This window comes from Podarcis bocagei, assembly GCF_964188305.1.
Source record: "Podarcis bocagei genome assembly, chromosome: 10".
NCBI lineage: Eukaryota > Metazoa > Chordata > Lepidosauria > Squamata > Lacertidae > Podarcis > Podarcis bocagei.
Window position 1 is genome coordinate 25,734,127 of NC_138135.1, and position 16,676 is coordinate 25,750,802.

General features: G+C 39.9%; 2 protein-coding genes across 5 annotated transcripts in view; one reads left to right on the forward strand and one right to left on the reverse strand.

The window, feature by feature from the left end:
• TRIM24 (tripartite motif containing 24) overlaps window positions 1–11,468 on the forward strand; it is a 42,993-nt gene extending 31,525 nt beyond the window's left edge. For both annotated transcript variants that reach the window (XM_081212242.1, XM_081212243.1), the window contains exons 11-19: window positions 1,459–1,638; window positions 3,420–3,555; window positions 4,305–4,365; window positions 4,787–4,955; window positions 5,330–5,622; window positions 7,264–7,399; window positions 8,447–8,521; window positions 9,918–10,067; window positions 10,735–11,468. In XM_081212242.1, coding sequence (XP_081068368.1) covers window positions 1,459–1,638; window positions 3,420–3,555; window positions 4,305–4,365; window positions 4,787–4,955; window positions 5,330–5,622; window positions 7,264–7,399; window positions 8,447–8,521; window positions 9,918–10,067; window positions 10,735–10,944 — 1,410 coding nt within the window. In that variant the 3' untranslated portion in view covers window positions 10,945–11,468. The remainder of the gene's footprint in view (window positions 1–1,458; window positions 1,639–3,419; window positions 3,556–4,304; window positions 4,366–4,786; window positions 4,956–5,329; window positions 5,623–7,263; window positions 7,400–8,446; window positions 8,522–9,917; window positions 10,068–10,734) is intronic.
• A 1,806-nt stretch (window positions 11,469–13,274) lies between these two features.
• Window positions 13,275–16,676, reverse strand: part of SVOPL (SVOP like) — a 34,723-nt gene continuing 31,321 nt past the window's right edge. For all 3 annotated transcript variants that reach the window (XM_081212262.1, XM_081212261.1, XM_081212263.1), the window contains 2 exons: window positions 16,290–16,403; window positions 13,275–13,457 (listed from right to left, as the gene is read on the reverse strand). In XM_081212262.1, coding sequence (XP_081068388.1) covers window positions 13,446–13,457; window positions 16,290–16,403 — 126 coding nt within the window. In that variant the 3' untranslated portion in view covers window positions 13,275–13,445. The remainder of the gene's footprint in view (window positions 13,458–16,289; window positions 16,404–16,676) is intronic.

The window sequence follows — 16,676 nt, forward strand, 5'->3', positions numbered from 1 at the left end:
TACCTCGCAAGACGAATGCCTCGCAAGATGAAAAATGCGCAAGACGAAAGAGTTTCCCGTTTTTTGATTTGTTCCGCAAGACGAATTTCCCTATGGGCTTGCTTCGCAAGACGAAACGTCTTGTGAGTTCTTGCGAGTTTGTTTCCTTTTTCTTAAAGCCGCTAAGCCGTTAATAGCCGCTAATAGCCGTGCTTCGCAAGACGAAAAAACCGCAAGATGAAGAGACTCGCGGAACAGATTAATTTTGTCTTGCGAGGCACCACTGTATTGTGATGTAGAGCGTGTGTGTGTTTCTTGCTTTGCACAATCAGGACCTATTAGGGATACTGCTGGATTACTGCCTGCCTCACTCCCCGCTCCACAGTCTCTCTGCCTGAGCTAGAAGGTTGAAGAAACACACCCACACGCTAGGCGGTTGGTGTTGGGGGGCATTCTGAGCCCACTCATTCTGAGGTTGCTTGGAACTTTGTGGCCTCCATGACAACTGTGGGGCTGTCCCAACATGTCATCAGACCAACACTTGTGGCTGACCACAATCTGACTCTGGTCTTCTCAACCGGGCAGGAAGAGGGTGATCTTAAGGTGGATAATATTAATGCCAGTTCCTTGTAATGGTCAAATCATTTCCTGCTGAGATTTAGACTTTTAGCAGCTTCTCCCCTCCACAAAGATGGGGGACCTATTAGAATAGCTTGCCTTTGGAGGCTGGTGGAACCAATTGGCTTCCATAAGACTGGGAGATTTTGCTGTTGATATGACTGGCACTCCTCTTGAAGCCATGGCTGATCTGTGCAATATGCAGGTTTTAGAAGTAAGTAAATAAGAGCTACTTTGCTGTCCATAACAATCTCTCTGAGTGAAAAACACTTCCATCTGTGTCTATTGTATCTGTTTTAACTATGGAGCAGAGCAGGGAGAGATTAGGGCTCCTCCAAAAAAAAGAGAGGTGTTATTGGAAAGGAGACACACCTTTAATAATGCTATTTAACTTTTCATGTAAAAGTAAAAACTGTAGAGAATACACATTGCAATGACATGTTGTCTCCCAACTTGCAATTGAATGGCAGCACCCACTGTCATGGGACTATTGACCACTACTGTAACTCTTTGCTAATCACAGTTCTACAGCTTTAGTCTGTCAACAAGATATATGTATCTGTTCTCCTTTTCAAAGGTTAACATAGCTGGGGAGAACTTGGTGCTTGAGGGTAAATCACAGTTAACTAAAACCTGAGTGTTCACTGTAACTTGGCAACCAACAATTTCATTCAACTGAAAGCAGCTTGGAACATTTTTTTTCTATTAACACCTAATTTTGCAAAATCACCTCACACCACCAAGGTAATACAAATATTATAGCAAAGCAATATAAAGGCAGATTAACCCCGTGCACTGCAGTTTTATTATTGGTGTATATGATAAACTATTATTTCCTTATACAGTTGTTGTTGTTTGTAGTGGCAAATCAACAGTGGACATGCTTCAGCTGCTCCCTCAAATGCCAGCAGTACAACATCCACTCCCTCCAGTCCTACCATTAATAGTGCTGCTGGATATGATGGGAAAACACCTGTTCCACCTATGATCGATCTGTCCTCAACAATGGGTGGCTCCTATACACTGCCTTCTCTTCCTGATGTAAGATGGATATTGCACTATGTTTTGTATCTCGACTTCTTGAAAGCTTTATTACTTTTGTGTAAAGTGTGTTGAATTGGCAGATGGGGAATGTGACAGCTTACACAGAAAACAGTCTAGTCCACAAATCAATAGTATGTCATTTTTCTAGTATGTCATATTCCACCAATTTATATAGAAGTAACGGGGGCTTATGTTAGTATGATTTTGCCTGTTTGCCCTTATTTTCTTTTGGTGCTAAGAGCAGAGCTAAGAGCCTATATTTTATGTGGTTATAGTCTAGACCTTGTCATATGTACAAACACTCAAAAATGAATTCTTTGGGAAATTCTGACATCAAGCCACTTTGTAGTTACTCCTTCATCTGATAGATATATTAAAGAAAAGTCCTGACATGATTGTGTTTCCTAACTCCATAAAATTGGTTCTGGCCTAGAGTTATTCCCTTAGCAGAACATGCACCCCTCTGCCAAGTTATCTGTGGGCTGTCCATACATGTTCCCTCCCAATAGAACTATGGGGCTAGCCAGCTTGCCTGGATGATTTGTAGGCTGAGCACTTGGAAAGGTCTGACAGTGGTTGTGAAATCAAACAGCTATATTCAGTGTTGAGCACTGTATGTAGCCTAGTTAAGAAGCCTATTTATAATATATATATATTCAGGTCCTGTAATAGATATGAGTTACTCGTGCGTAAACTGGTGCCTTTCTCGGTTAATTTGCCTTGTTAAACCTTTCTGACTGCACAGCCCCTTCTCATCGTGGCTGCCTCAGTCACCGGCAGAATCCGTCAGTGGGCGTTTCTTGAACCTCTTCCAACATAAAAGTTGTTTGACACCCAGTCTCCTCCTCCTCTCACTGCGCGGGAGTCTTCTGCGCAGGGAAGGCGTGGGTAGCGGAGGACCTGGGCTCTCCTCACTGATGTCCAGTGAAGAGTCCTGGAGCCCTCTCTCCAATTCCCCCGTCTGCCCCCCTTTATCTCTGGTGTTGCGCTGATTGGCTTCCCCCTATACTGAGCTGTTTCTCCCCCTGCTGCTGGGTCCTTCGCCAGCATCATCTGGGAGCCTCCCCTTCGCCTCTCGCTCCAATGTCAGTTCCCTGACAGGTCCTGATGGAGATGGATTGAGGATTAAATCTGTAAATTAAAATTTAAACCTTCTGTCCCATGTGTGTGGGAGAAATATGAGAGGAAACAGGCCATGAAGCTCTTTTTTAGCAGTTAAAAAACACTTGGAGGAGGAATTAATTAGTACTGAAGGATGCGTCTTTCCTCCAATCCTAATGAACTACCCAGAAAAGATATTTTGAGATGCAAAGAGGGCAGAGCTCTTAACAGGTTAAAGTCCTGGTGGGGAACTTGTGGTCCCTGGTCGAATTTCTTGCCGCAGATTTCCCCAAGGGAATGCATCTTTCAACTTAAAGCAAAGGGTGGGGACAAGCATCCCTTGAGCCTAATTCCCCCCAACCCACTGCTCCCAATGGCCATCCAACAAAGGCAGGATTTGCACCTACACAGCCCTTTGTGTCTTCTCATATTTTGAAGATTTTTTCCCCTTAAAAAAATTAAACCAATACTTTTCTGCATTCCTAGTTTTCCCCAGGTATGCAAACACCCTTGCTGGTCACCAGAGGGCCACCCCCTTTACTCTTGGAGGGAATTTTAGTTGGATTATATGTATGCTGCATTTGTTTGTTTTACCTGTTGCAGTCTTGAAATGAGTGAGTAATGAAAAGTGGTGGCATTGAGCCTCTCTGGCTTAACTATCTCTTAATTGTTTTAAGATTGACTGTGCAGGAAGCATTTCACTGGAAAGCATTGGGAGGAGAGAGGGAATTGTTGAGCAGAGCCAACCCAAACCTCCTTCACGCAAAACTGTCCAGTCCCCAAATTCATCAGTGCCATCTCCAGGCCTTTCAGGTATGGCTATTATTTATTAATAAACTCCTAATATTCTGATAAAATGGATTATTGTTGGTGGGTTATTCTCTTGTCCCAAAATTGATTAATCACCGGCTCTGGATAGATTTGTATTTCTCCTAAAGGAGCAGGTATGTAGGCTGGCAGTGCCCTTGATCCAGTGTTATCACTGAAGGCCCAGGTAGCTTCAGTCGCTATGGCTGGCTCACCAGTTAGTCTTTCATAGATTAAGAGAGCCTGACAAGAGTCATTCACACTGATAACTACTGGTGTTTAGAGTTAACACTCTTAGAAGCTGAGCAGAACACTGGATCCCTGTTGAAAGAGCACATTTCAGCTTGGATGTAATCACACTGACTCCTTGAATTGAGGAAAATATGAAAGCTACATTTCTTGCAAGCAGTACGTGCTTGATAGGAAAGATCCTAGTTCTAATTAACTAAGGTGGAGATGCAATGAATCATGCTTGCTCTTTCATCCCTCAAGCCATGAATGTGGCCTTGAGATAAAATATTTCTCATCCCTATCCAGGGATGTCCCCATGCATCTTTTTATCTGTAGCACAGGGGCTCTGGGCACTTATTTTTGCTGTTCATAATTTATTTCCCTTGATTTCTTCTGCAGTATTGGGGCAGTGGAGTGGAAATCAAAATAATGCTTAGCTACATCTTAAGATCATGTGATCAACTTAACGGAAGTTTTTAATTCTATATAAAATAAGTTTTTTGACATTTTTTTTTTTAATTCAGGTGCAGTTGTCCATCCTCCAATTCGTTCACCCAGTGCCTCTAGTGTTGGAAGTCGAGGCAGGTAAGCAAAAATAATAGGTTCCGAAAAAACTGTCAGTGTGAATTATCCAATTAAGATGTTTTTATCTGGCAATACAGAAATCTAAGAAACTGAAGATGGGTGCTGGTTATCATTTGTTTCTTGCATCTTGCAGATGAATGTTAGTAGTTGAACTTGATGGAGTTTTTTTGTAGTTTGAACTTGATGGAGAAGAATATTTTTGGGTTTTTTTAATGTAACTATCCACTTAAAGCACTTGATTTTTTTGTGTTCTCATGGTTGAAACACAAACTTTGAATGATCAAATGTGGAAAAAATACCACAGACTGGTTCATACAATGATGTTGTACCCTCTTCAAATTATCTAGAACATGTCACAATAGTCTTGTTTTAGTCTTGCTTGATCTTTTGTCCTCTTCCCCACTACTTCTTCCTTTTACAGCTCTGGCTCTTCTAGCAGACCATCAGGTGCAGATTCAACCCAGCGAGTCCCTGTGGTCATGTTGGAGCCTATCAGAATAAAACAAGAGTCTGGTGTGCCAAGTGAACACTATGATTTCCCTGTTGTAATAGTGAAGCAAGAAACAGATGAAGAATCCCGGAAGCAAAATGTAATCAACGTTATAAAAATAGTCTCTAAATTTGGGAGGGTAATTATTAAGTTGGCTGAGTTGTTACTGTTCTACTCAGGATTTATATTACGCTAGAATACAAAGGAAAACTTCTACGTTCTTCATGCTGATCTGGGAAATCATAGGGCACTCATGCTGTCTACTCTTTCGCACTCAAGAACTAAATGTTCAGGGGTTTTTTAAAATGCTGGAAGCTCTTTCTAAAGCCATAAATTTATCCAGTTATAGTAGTTGATGCAATTAGCTAGACCCTTACTGCAGAAGAGGCATGACTGTGTGCATTTTTATACACACGTGTATATAACAATTTTACATTCTTTTCAGGCTGCATACTTTTTTCTTTTTCTCTACAGACTAGGTTTCCAGGAAATTTACTTACCTCAATGTTGTTGAATAACAATCGCAATCGCTCATCTGAAGCAACCGTCTTGAGAACAGAAGCACCAGACAGTACAGGTGACCAACCATCCAATGGCAAGGCAGCATGGATAGGAACACCTCATGTTGGAGAAAGCAGGAAAGATGATGACCCCAATGAGGACTGGTGTGCAGTGTGTCAGAACGGAGGAGAGCTTTTGTGTTGTGATAAATGTCCTAAAGTCTTCCACCTTACTTGTCATGTTCCCACACTCAGGAATTTTCCAAGGTAAAATCAACTAGACTATAAAACATTTGCTCAGACCTTCATTCTTTTTTATATATACAGTCATTTTCTAATTTTAAAGCTAAACATGAGCCATCAGTAGTTCAGATTGTGGATGTGTGAAACGACATATCCGTTACAGTTGTGGTGCCGCAGTTTTGGATTGTGATTCCTAAAAATGTGCTCCATTGTATTCTTGTTTGTATTTATTTAGTCTGAGGAGTGCTGTTGGTGTTCTAATACTGCATTTGTTCTTTGTTATTGTTTGTCATATTTGAAATATTTTTTGTAGTATGTTATACAACTTCAGCTATTTTAATAGAAACATTATTTTGAAAATGTAAACATGAGATCTATCTATCTATCTATCTATCTATCTATCTATCTCTCTATCTTATCTATCTATTAAATTTGTATACCACCTTTCATCCGAAGATCTCAGAGCTACTTCTGGGCCCAAATAGCCTCTCCTGCAATTGCATATGCAAACACACAGAATTTGCAGTTGAAATGTGCATCTTCTTCTGATATAGTACCATTGCAAGATGATTTTACCTAGTTAAGAAGCAGGAAGGAGCACTCCTTCCTGTTTTCTAAGCTATTAAGATCCTTCAGAGGAGAAAGATGTGTTTTTCTATGGTAAATAGAGGCAAAATTATGTTCTTCAGGAGCGCTGTTGTAGGAGATAAGTTCTCTGAATATATGCATGTACGTGTGTCTGCTTCTCTGTGCATACATATATGTGTTACCACCTGTGGCATGCTAACTGAGATAAAAATAAGTTAGTCACCCAGTTACAGAGTATAATGTATCCAAATAAGAAAGGCTGAGGGAGACATTTTGCACACTGAGAAAATGCTTTTGGAGAGAAATTTCTGTTTTCTCTAGTGGTTGTGATCTGTCCAGTGCTGCTAATTGTAGGGGTCTCTTCCGTTTTGCTATTAATCAAGAACAGCACAATATTAAGAGCAGTGCTTAACCTTCCCCATTTACTTCCCTGTTTTTAAACCACAATATGCCTGTGATTTGTAATGCATAATAGACTTTCTATTGCTTCCTTTGACAATGGCAGCAGTTTTGGTACTTACTGGCAGCTAACATTTCATCCACGCTTTTTCTAAGGAACTGATGAGAAGACAGTTTTAGCAAGGGCCACTTTGTTGAAGCCAGTGGGGAATGGCAAGCCACATTCCTTCACTCTTCAGAGAGGCCTCCCAGCAAGTTCCTGTCCCCACCAGTGTAGCACTTTGCTTTTGGTGATAAGGGAGAACAATAGATTCAAGAGAATGTTGCATAGCCATGGCCTGCATGCTTATAATTCTGAGAAGAAGGAAGCAAGTCTAACTGAGAGGAGAGAAATAGGAGGCACTGTGAAGACAATAATTTTAATAGAGCAAGCCTCACACATCCTTCTAAGTCCCTTAAGTGTTCATATGTACCCTTAGATTTTTTTTCTGATAATGAGATGACAAATGGTGCTTGGGTGAAGAAATTCAAAAATTGCAGAAGGCAAGGCCTATCTTTTATCAGTTGACTTCATCTCAGGCTCAGTATTTTCTAAAACTCATTATAGATAGCAGATAAGAGTTTGCTTAGAAACATTCAGAACATGGATTGATGCCTGTTTGTCTTCGCTTTGTTTAGCGGAGAATGGATTTGTACATTCTGCCGCGATTTGTTCAAGCCAGAAATGGAATATGATTGTGATGGCCCAAGTCATGTGACTGAAGAAAAAAGAAAACTGGAAGGCAATATGGGATTGCCACCTATGGATCAGAGGGTGAGAGTATAGTCATTGAAATGCATTGTGCATTGTGAATACACCTTGAAAAATGCCGTGGTAGTAATAAAATTATTATACCCCTGTAATTTCTTAGTAAGTAGTGAGAACTTGAGAATATGTCCTAAGTACATCTTACACCTGGGTTCTGCTCTGGTCATGGCCTTTTCGATACCAGAAGTTTGTAGTATCTCACTGAACACATATTAACACTTCACTCGTGCAAACAGGAAGATGTGGACAAATGAGACCCATGATGCTTATTCTTGAGTTTAAACCACACTTGAAATCAGAGCAGTTTGATCCTCGCAGGTTTTAACTCTTGAGTTTCCTTTACTTCAAAAGTGGTTTGAAGATCAAGTAAATGTGTGTCAGGTGTGGAGTATTTGAGTTGTCATGCCCACATTTTCTTTGTAATTTTAGGAAGCACGCTAATTAATTAGCAGAACTATTCTTTGAGGTATATGAAGTAGCATGAACAAATAGCCTCACTAAGCATGAACAGATGAGCCTGCATGTATTCAGAGGAAAAATCACAGCCCTCCTGTCCTGCTATACTATGCAGTGCTAAGATATGGTTTGACTTAATGTACCAACCCGAAGCTCATATCTTACCTCCCCTAGGGACAAATCATGAGCTGTAGCCAAGTTTGTTCTTGGCTTTCCACTTGTGGTTTCTCTGTGGAAGACAAACCATGATCCTGTTTTTCAGACACAATGCTAAGTCAAACCATGGATTCACTCTGGATAACACAGCAGCAACAGGACCAGGGGAAGAGTGAAGCCACCACAATTTTTCCTCTTGAGTTCCTGCAAACTGTGTCTGCAGTCCATTTTGTCAGTACATCTTGAAAATTATGTACTGGTGGCAAAAAAGGCCACTGAAGGAAAGGTTGACTAGGAGGGTGGGAGTGGATCTCACAATGTCTGAATTTCAGCACTGTCTTCTGTAGCCTCAGAAAAATGCAGTTTCTACTGTGTGGCTGTTCTAGCTCTTCAAGGTGGTACTCTGTGTAACTGAAATCATTTATCTTTTCTATTGTGCAGAAGTGTGAAAGATTACTACTGTACCTTTACTGCCACGAAATGAGCCTTGCTTTTCAAGATCCAGTTCCTCCCACGGTATGATGGTCATTTTATTTGCCACTAACATTCTGTGAGGATTGTGTTGGCATTCATTACTGGACAGATATTATATTCATGCTTCAATGCAGTATATAATTTCAACAGAGAGAGACGAAATGCTGATGTAAAAGCAGCATGCCATTTGAGTCTCATATTTGAGTACAGTTGTTAACTGGCAATTTTTATTGAAGTACATTTATTAATGCAGTAGTTCAGTTTCTGATCTTCTTGCAGCTTTTTATTAGTTACTGCATGTCATTGAAGTAAATGCTGCCAAGAGCCATCCATTATGTGTTTTACTATACAGTGTGTTTAGAGATACATAACTTTGCATAAGCAGTGTAATAAAAGGGAAAAGAGAACACCCCTTTCCAAAAATGTAGGGTGGAACCTTTTCTAGACTTTATTTTTCTGCAGAAAAATTTCCATTTCCAAAGTTAATTAGTAACAATGAATGAATGCCATCTGTAAATACTGTGGGTTGTATCTAATGCTAATCATGAGCGTAATTGCATTTACACATCATAAGTTTAACCCTCCTCCCGAAAAAAGTTTCCCAAAACTAAGCTCCAGAAGGTCTCCCAATCCTTCGCATCTGATTTTGAGGGCATGCCAGGAGCTTGAGGGGAATAGGAGAAAGAGACAAAATTCTGTTGCATGCACAGATGTGTGTGTGGAACTCCAGCATTTGTAACAGCCCAGTAGTAGGCGGGCTTGGCAGTTTCAAAATGTTTAGATTAGTTTACACAATAAAAATGAAACACTCCATAGACACTTTCCACTTACTTTGAAGTTCCTATGCAATATGAACTAGAGCAGGTTGTCCTGTGTAAATAGGAGCCATTATCCATATGCTATCATTGGCTCAGTTGCAACAGCAAATTGATCAAAAGATAAACCACCTTGTTCTGAGGCAGGTATTAGGAGTGTGCTAGAGCGATACATAGCATTGTACATCCTGTGGTGGGCCCAAAATAGAGATAATAAAAGATTGAGACCCAGCTCTCTGACATTTCTCCTGGTATAGGGGATGTGTTTGTGTTTTGCTGTGATTTTACAGAGATAGCCTGCAATGTGCTGCTAAATACAGTTTCTGTGGAAACTTATTTCCAGTTATCTAGATTTTCATTATGACACTATCTTAAATAGCAAATTGAATCTAAGAATTTGTGTATGTTAGATGAATAATATGCCTTTTAGAGACATTGCAATAACTGCTGTTTACAGTATATATATTCCTTCCAATTATTTTCAATAAGATAGAAAGATTGCTCTCTCCATTCATAGCAGGAGTCATTTGCTTAAGATCTGCACAGTAGATGTTCACTTTCCCAGATAATGCCAAAGAAGTATGCTAATGTATTACTGAGAAGATTCATCTATTCCTTTCTAGGTGCCTGACTACTACAAAATAATTAAGAAGCCAATGGACTTGTCAACCATCAAAAATAGATTGCAACTGCATCATCCATTGTACACAAAACCAGAAGATGTTGTAGCTGATTTCAGACTGATCTTTCAAAACTGTGCTGAATTTAATGAGGTCAGAAAAGACTGTAGTGTGTGTGTGTGTGTGTGTGTGTGTGTGTGTGTTTTTAGGAAGCTACCATTATTACCAGAGTCTAACTGTGGATTCTATAATAGTTTGCAGAGTCACATAGCTGGTAATTTATATGCAGAATATAATTATAGGTCCCTTTCTTTAGCAGTGTCTGGCCTGCATTGGAGTTGAGATATGATATTAGGTGACAGTTGAATCATATAAATTTCCTTACACATTGAACAGTACAGAATATTTGCATGGGGGAGAGAAATGAGGACTACTCAGCAGAAGTAATATTGTACTCTGAGATAAGGTTGTTAGATCTCTCTTCTGCTGCTGTAAGTCACTGTGTGTGAACAAACTCTCTCTTAGCCAAGAAGTGATAGAAAATACCAAAGCGCTAACTAAGGTGCTAACATATCGTTGCATACTAGTTTTATACTACAAATGCTACTGTCAACTGTATCACAGTCATATCATATTTTGATTTGTTAAAGTGTTGATTGAGTCCACAAATTTTAGTTTGAGTAAGATGAATTTTATTCAACTAAAATTAATAGTAGTGTTCGTGTGTTCGAGTTGATTTACTTTGGCATTTGACTTACCCATTTTTTTTTATATGGGACTGCAAATATAAAACCTATGATATGTTGACTTTCCCCAACAGCCTGATTCAGAAGTGGCTGATGCTGGCATTAAACTGGAAGCTTATTTTGAGGAACTGCTGAAGAACCTTTTTCCAGAAAGAAAATTCCCTGCCCAGCCTTCTTGCCATGCTGATAGAGATAGTCCCAACTCAACAGATGACTCTGATGACGATTTTGTACAGCCACGGAAAAAACGTCTCAAATGGGAAGAACGCCAATTTGTAAAATGAACTGGATATAGGCACTGCTAAAGATTTTTTTTTCATAAATATTTATCAACATTCATTTTTGGGAGGGCATTTTATGAGCACGTTGACATCTACAATTGTGGACATTCACTGGGAGTCCTACCTTGGTACAAATTTGCCAAGAAGTGAGGCATGTAGGAGACATTAGAAAAAATCTATAAAATTTACCCTTGGTTTTTAGAATTCATTCTGCCACCACTCTAAAGTGACAACTGTTCAAATCTTTTATTTAGAAAGGATTTGTAAAAATTAAACTAAAGTTAGAAACAAATTTAATGTGTAGATTTCAGGAAAATGTGATCTTACCAGAAATTAATTTACCAATGACATGTGGCTGGCCATAATTTCAGTTCTTTGTACTGTACATAACTGTTAGCCACTGAGAAGAGAAAAGCACATGCTCATATATTGGCCTAGGATACAATGGAATTGTCGTTGCCCGCAGAGCTACTTGTGCTCTGAAATGTAAGGAGTGGGGAGATGAATTAAAGTACTTTGAAAATGGACTTTTGAGTGTCTTGCTGTGCTCATATGGAGATAAATTTTATACAATTGGTTGTAATTTTCTGCTGGTCAGCGTTGCATGTATTTCTAAACATTAATCTAGCAATGGAAGTATTAAGGTTGACTTTCATCTTTATAGTTTATCCTATTTTACACCTACCGAGAGAGCTAGAAGGAAACCTCCCTCTGCTGCTTTTATTAGAATGTATGGTCTGCTGCCATAAGCTGGTTTGGAATTTTTCATTAGAAGCATACTGATTTACTCATTAAAATATACTGTGTGGTGCTTTCCTGAATGATTACAAAGAGGAAGATCATGTCTTTAAATTTATCCTCACTTCAAATTTTGAGTGTGCCATCAAAATCAACATTGAAATGGGAACTTTTCATGTGAACTAATAACAAGTGTAAACTGCACTTGTAAAATATGAAATTACTTTTAAATGCCATGAGGAAATTCCATGGAATAATTTTTATTCTAGACAAAACTTGCCCCTATTCCTGATAACAGGGATGACAGCATCTGGTTTAGCTTCCACCACAATTTCCTTCATTCATCCTTTTAACTTAATTTGGCATAAATAAGTGAATGACCACTATTCACTTCCAGAGGTCAGGGGAGTAAACTCACCCATTTGACACTACTGGAGCTGCCAAGCTCTCATGAGAGGGAGCTTGCAGAGGAATTCAATGTGTGGCTGTGTGGTAAGATTCTTCCCTCCACTTCAGTTCCCCAGCTGCTAAAGAAGGATAAGCTTACAGATAAGTTAAATGGATTATTTGCATTTGTCTTCGCATCGGAAGATACAGGGCAGATCCCAGTGCCTGAACTAATCTTTGCAGGAGGCGAGTCTGAGCAACAAAAGGTTGCTGGTGATACTAAATTGTTCAATGTTGTTAAAACAAAATATATTATGAAGAGCTCTTAAAAGGATCTCTCCAAGCTGAGTGAACAGGCGGTAAAATGGCAAATGCAGTTCAATGTAAACAAGTCCAAAGTGATGCATGTTGGGGCAAAAAATTCTTATTTTCACATATATGTTCATGGGGTCTGAATTGGTGGTGATTAGCCAGAAACAAGACCTTGGGGGTGCAGTAGACAGTTCAATGAAGTTTTTGTCCCACTTTGAGGCAGCTGTGAAAAAGTCAAATGCCATGAGAGGTTCATTAAGAAAGGAATTGAAAATTGTTGATATAATGCCATTCTACAAATCTCTTACGTGGCTACATTTGGAATGTTGTGTACAATTCTGGTTGCCTCACCTCAAAAAGGATGTACTGCAGAGTTGGAAAAGGTTCAGAAAAGGGCAATCAAAATGATCAAAGGAATGGAAAAATTCCCTGATATAGTATGTTGGACATTTTAGTTTAAAGAAAAGGCAAGTAAGAAGTGACACAATAGAAATTTATAAAATCATGCATGGCATGGAGAAACAGGAGAAGTTTCTCTCCCTCTCTTGAAACACTGAACTCATGAATGTCCAGTGAAGCTGAACATTTGAAGATTGAAGACAGATAAAAGGAAGGATTCCTTCATGCTGTGCATAAACTCTGGGACTCACTTCCTACAGGAGCTACCAACATCTGCATACATAGAGCGCCAACACCTGCCTGAGGAACAGAAAAAATATTTTAATGTGTTTACGTATCTGCCATCAGTGGGCTTATACAGCATGTTCTGCCATGTCCATATAGTGATTTGAATGAATGGGGGACAAAGACATTTGCACACATTACAGAGCCTTCTCAAGCCTGGATATAGCATGATGGGCACATTTTAAAAAAACAACACAACTTATCACACGGGATACAGTTCCATTTATTTGTGCAGAAGTTTATTGAAATGTTGTGAAGACAAGAAACACCTTTTTTTGGAAATGCGGGTGGAGAAAATCTCAGTAGCTCTTCTGAGAAATAGGCTCAAATGCATGAAATGTAACAGAGCCCTCTTGGGTTTTTCCTCTTTCTAGTGGTCACCTTCATTTCCTTTGCTAAAAAGATAAAAACAGGTGTTAAGAATAACAGGTCTCCATGACTTACCTATGCAAGAGTTAAGTGGTGTCAGCTTTGCAATCAGGATTAAATGCTTCTAATTTTTTTAGTCCAGTGCCCACTCAGCCACCATGTAGCAGCAGATACATCTATCTTAACTTGCTTCCTTGGACAAATGTCCCAATGCAGCAACCACTGACCTACAACAACTTTGCACCCAGGTTCCCTCCAGCCTTTTTGTTTGAGGGATTTTTTCCATTCCACTGCAATCTACATACACAGAAACATTCCCATTGGGTGGTATTCCCTTAAATGGTTGCCTGCAGCAAGTGTTCCATGTGATATGGCCCCCCAAACTATATGTTGGTTCCACAGTTGATAAATCACATTGCCGTTTCATGAAGTCTTTCTCGATGAATGATTACATATGTGTAAGCCACCCTTGGAGCCTTTTTCTGTCAAAGAGCAAGGGGGAAATGCCATAAAATAATTATACTGTTGCCAAGGCATCTCTTTCGTTTACAACCTAAGTAGCACTTTTTGTATATAAAAGAAGCAACATATATTTCTGTGTATCTGTTGTGACGTGGGATGTTTTAATTTTGTAGAAGGAAACATAAGACAATAGCTTTCCTGAAGCCACCCATTCAGTTAATGAATCAGTGCAAATTACACAGGATCTTCAGTGGAACCCATTGGCTTCTAATGCCACACCTCTCTCCCAGGTGTAAAAACCTGATGTTTCAAAGTGGAAAAGCTGGAGACAGCTAGCCAGAAATTGATCCAACTACAGTGGTACCTTGGTATTCTAACAATCCATTACGGAAGTCCGTTCGAGTTCTGAAATGTTCAAAAACTGAAAACAGGAGCCTCAATACGGAAAACTCAAAATAGAAGCCGCGTTTCCTGTTCGACTTCACCGAGGAGTGTTCAAAATCGAGGCATTTCCGGGGTTTTGGCATTTGAGTTCCAAAATGTTTGACTACAAAGGTGTTCGAAAACCGAGGTACATGAATAATGGCCTCTCTTTTCTGCTGAGATTCTGTCTCTGTATTTATTAGCTTAGGTGCAAATCTGCTTTGAAATGCGGCTTGCCCAGGTCTGTAGAACCTGGTGGTTCTACAACCATCAAACAATCTCCAAATATTGTTTAATAGCTTATTAAATTTTCTTTTCTCTGCATTGCTGCTGCATACCAAGCCAATTGCAGATGAATTAACGCTTCGAAGGTTGTGCAAGAGACAATTTGCCGCTGGTAACAGAGGGTAGCATGTAGAGTCCTAAATGAGATCTAAGTGGTACGTAAGGAATGAATTACCCTAATTGAAAGCGTGGTTTTTATTTGCAGTGTTAAGTTATTATAAATTGGTGGGAGGTGTTTTCTGGGTCACTGGGTTAATTATATGTTATTCCTTCTTATAACAAATTACTGTGGCCTGGTGCCTGTCAGCTTAGTGTAATAGCCACCCACAAACAAGGTAGGGCTTTTTTGTGTACTTGTTGGACTCCTTATGATATATATTTTTAAGGGCATGATTTTTTTTAATAAGAAAAAGCATGTGAAGAATATGAAAAGAAACTGCACACACAACCCAAAGCTATCCAAGGATGTCAGTGACTTCAACAGCCTACACAGTGTTGGGGGGGGGGCAGGAGAAGAAAAGGGAAACAGTAAGAAGAAATTTGTCAGTTGAGTGCCTAACAACTTATATGGTGTCCTGGACATAGAATGAGGCACAAGATGATATTCATTTGTAGGGCTAAAAAACCCCTTCCTGCACTGTACTGAGGTTTTGGAAGAGAGGAGAGGAAAAGAGAGACCTTTTCCCATTGCCAACCTCCAGAAACCTTGATGTAGCAACAATATGCTTGAATTTGAAGTTGGCAGGCATCTCCAAAGCTAAGCCTTTTGGTGCTACAGAGCACAGTACAAATGATTTCAGGAAAGGGTGAAAGGTATCTTTGTCTCTTCTAGGCTGGCTTGAGCTCTTGACAGGAGCATTCTTGTCAGAAACTGGGGATATACTATATATCATATTGCTGCAGGCCCCACTCAATGATTTTAATTTTCCCAGTAATTATTATTATTATTAGTTATAAACATACAGAATTTCTAGACTGTCTTTCATTACTGTGTTTCATTAATCAATTATAGGGCAGTATACAGCAAGTATATAGTCTTTAAATATAAGAAGGCATGTTATGCTACAGAGACAAACAGTCACCAATACTCCTAAATATCATAAATAGCCTCTCTGCCTTGGTTCCTCCCAAAGGCCTGAATTATTCTTGAATGACACAAATTGGAGCTCATCAGGCTTGCAAGCTGTAACTTGGAAATCCCACTGGCCCCAGTCTGAATTGGGGCAGTTAATGGTGTGCACCTACGTCAATATATCCAAGCAGTTAGTCTCTTAACTAGCTCCCTTCGCAAATAGATTGGCCTTGCTAGACTGAATCAGTTGTAATTATACAACCCAAGCCCCCTTTGACTTATGATACAAATAATCACTCCTATTTTGGGGTCTTCAAGTTCCTGCAGGTAGGCATATGGATGGCATAAAGGTTATCATTTGCAAGAGTGGACTGGAGGACATTCAGTTAACAGGACGTGGGAGGAGTCATCCTGCTAATCAAACGTCCTTCAGTCCACTCTTCAAACAGAAATTCACGGTAAGACCAATTTCTGTTGCTCCTGATGTGGAGAGGCCTCCTATGAGACTTGTTTGTTTTTCATAATGGGGTGAAGTTCAAAGGAAGCTGCTGTGGTGGCCTTCGGCAGTGCAGGAGCCTGCTTCTGACCTTACAGTATGGAAGACGGGTTTACCAACCTGAAGTGCTCTCCCTCTGGTCTCAATGGGCAGAGTGAAAGCAGAGACAGCACACACGATACAAACAGAAGCGAAAAGGCAAAGTGCTCCCAAGAAAGAAGCATTCATGAGCACCTGCAAAGAAACAATGTATTAGTGCAACGCTGCCATGCAACTTGGTCAAACGCTTTTTTTTTTTTTTAAGCCCATAGGATTTCCTTTCTAGCTTTCTCAAAGTTTAGCATGTTGGCCAACAATCCAGTGCAGAAGCCTTTAAGAAGAGCAATGAAGCCTATCCAGTCCATCATCCACTTCTCACACTGGCCAGCCAGATTCCGGCAGGAAGCCCACAAACAGCACTAGGCTGCAACAGTTGTTATTGTTAGTCGTGCCCAACTCTTTGTGACC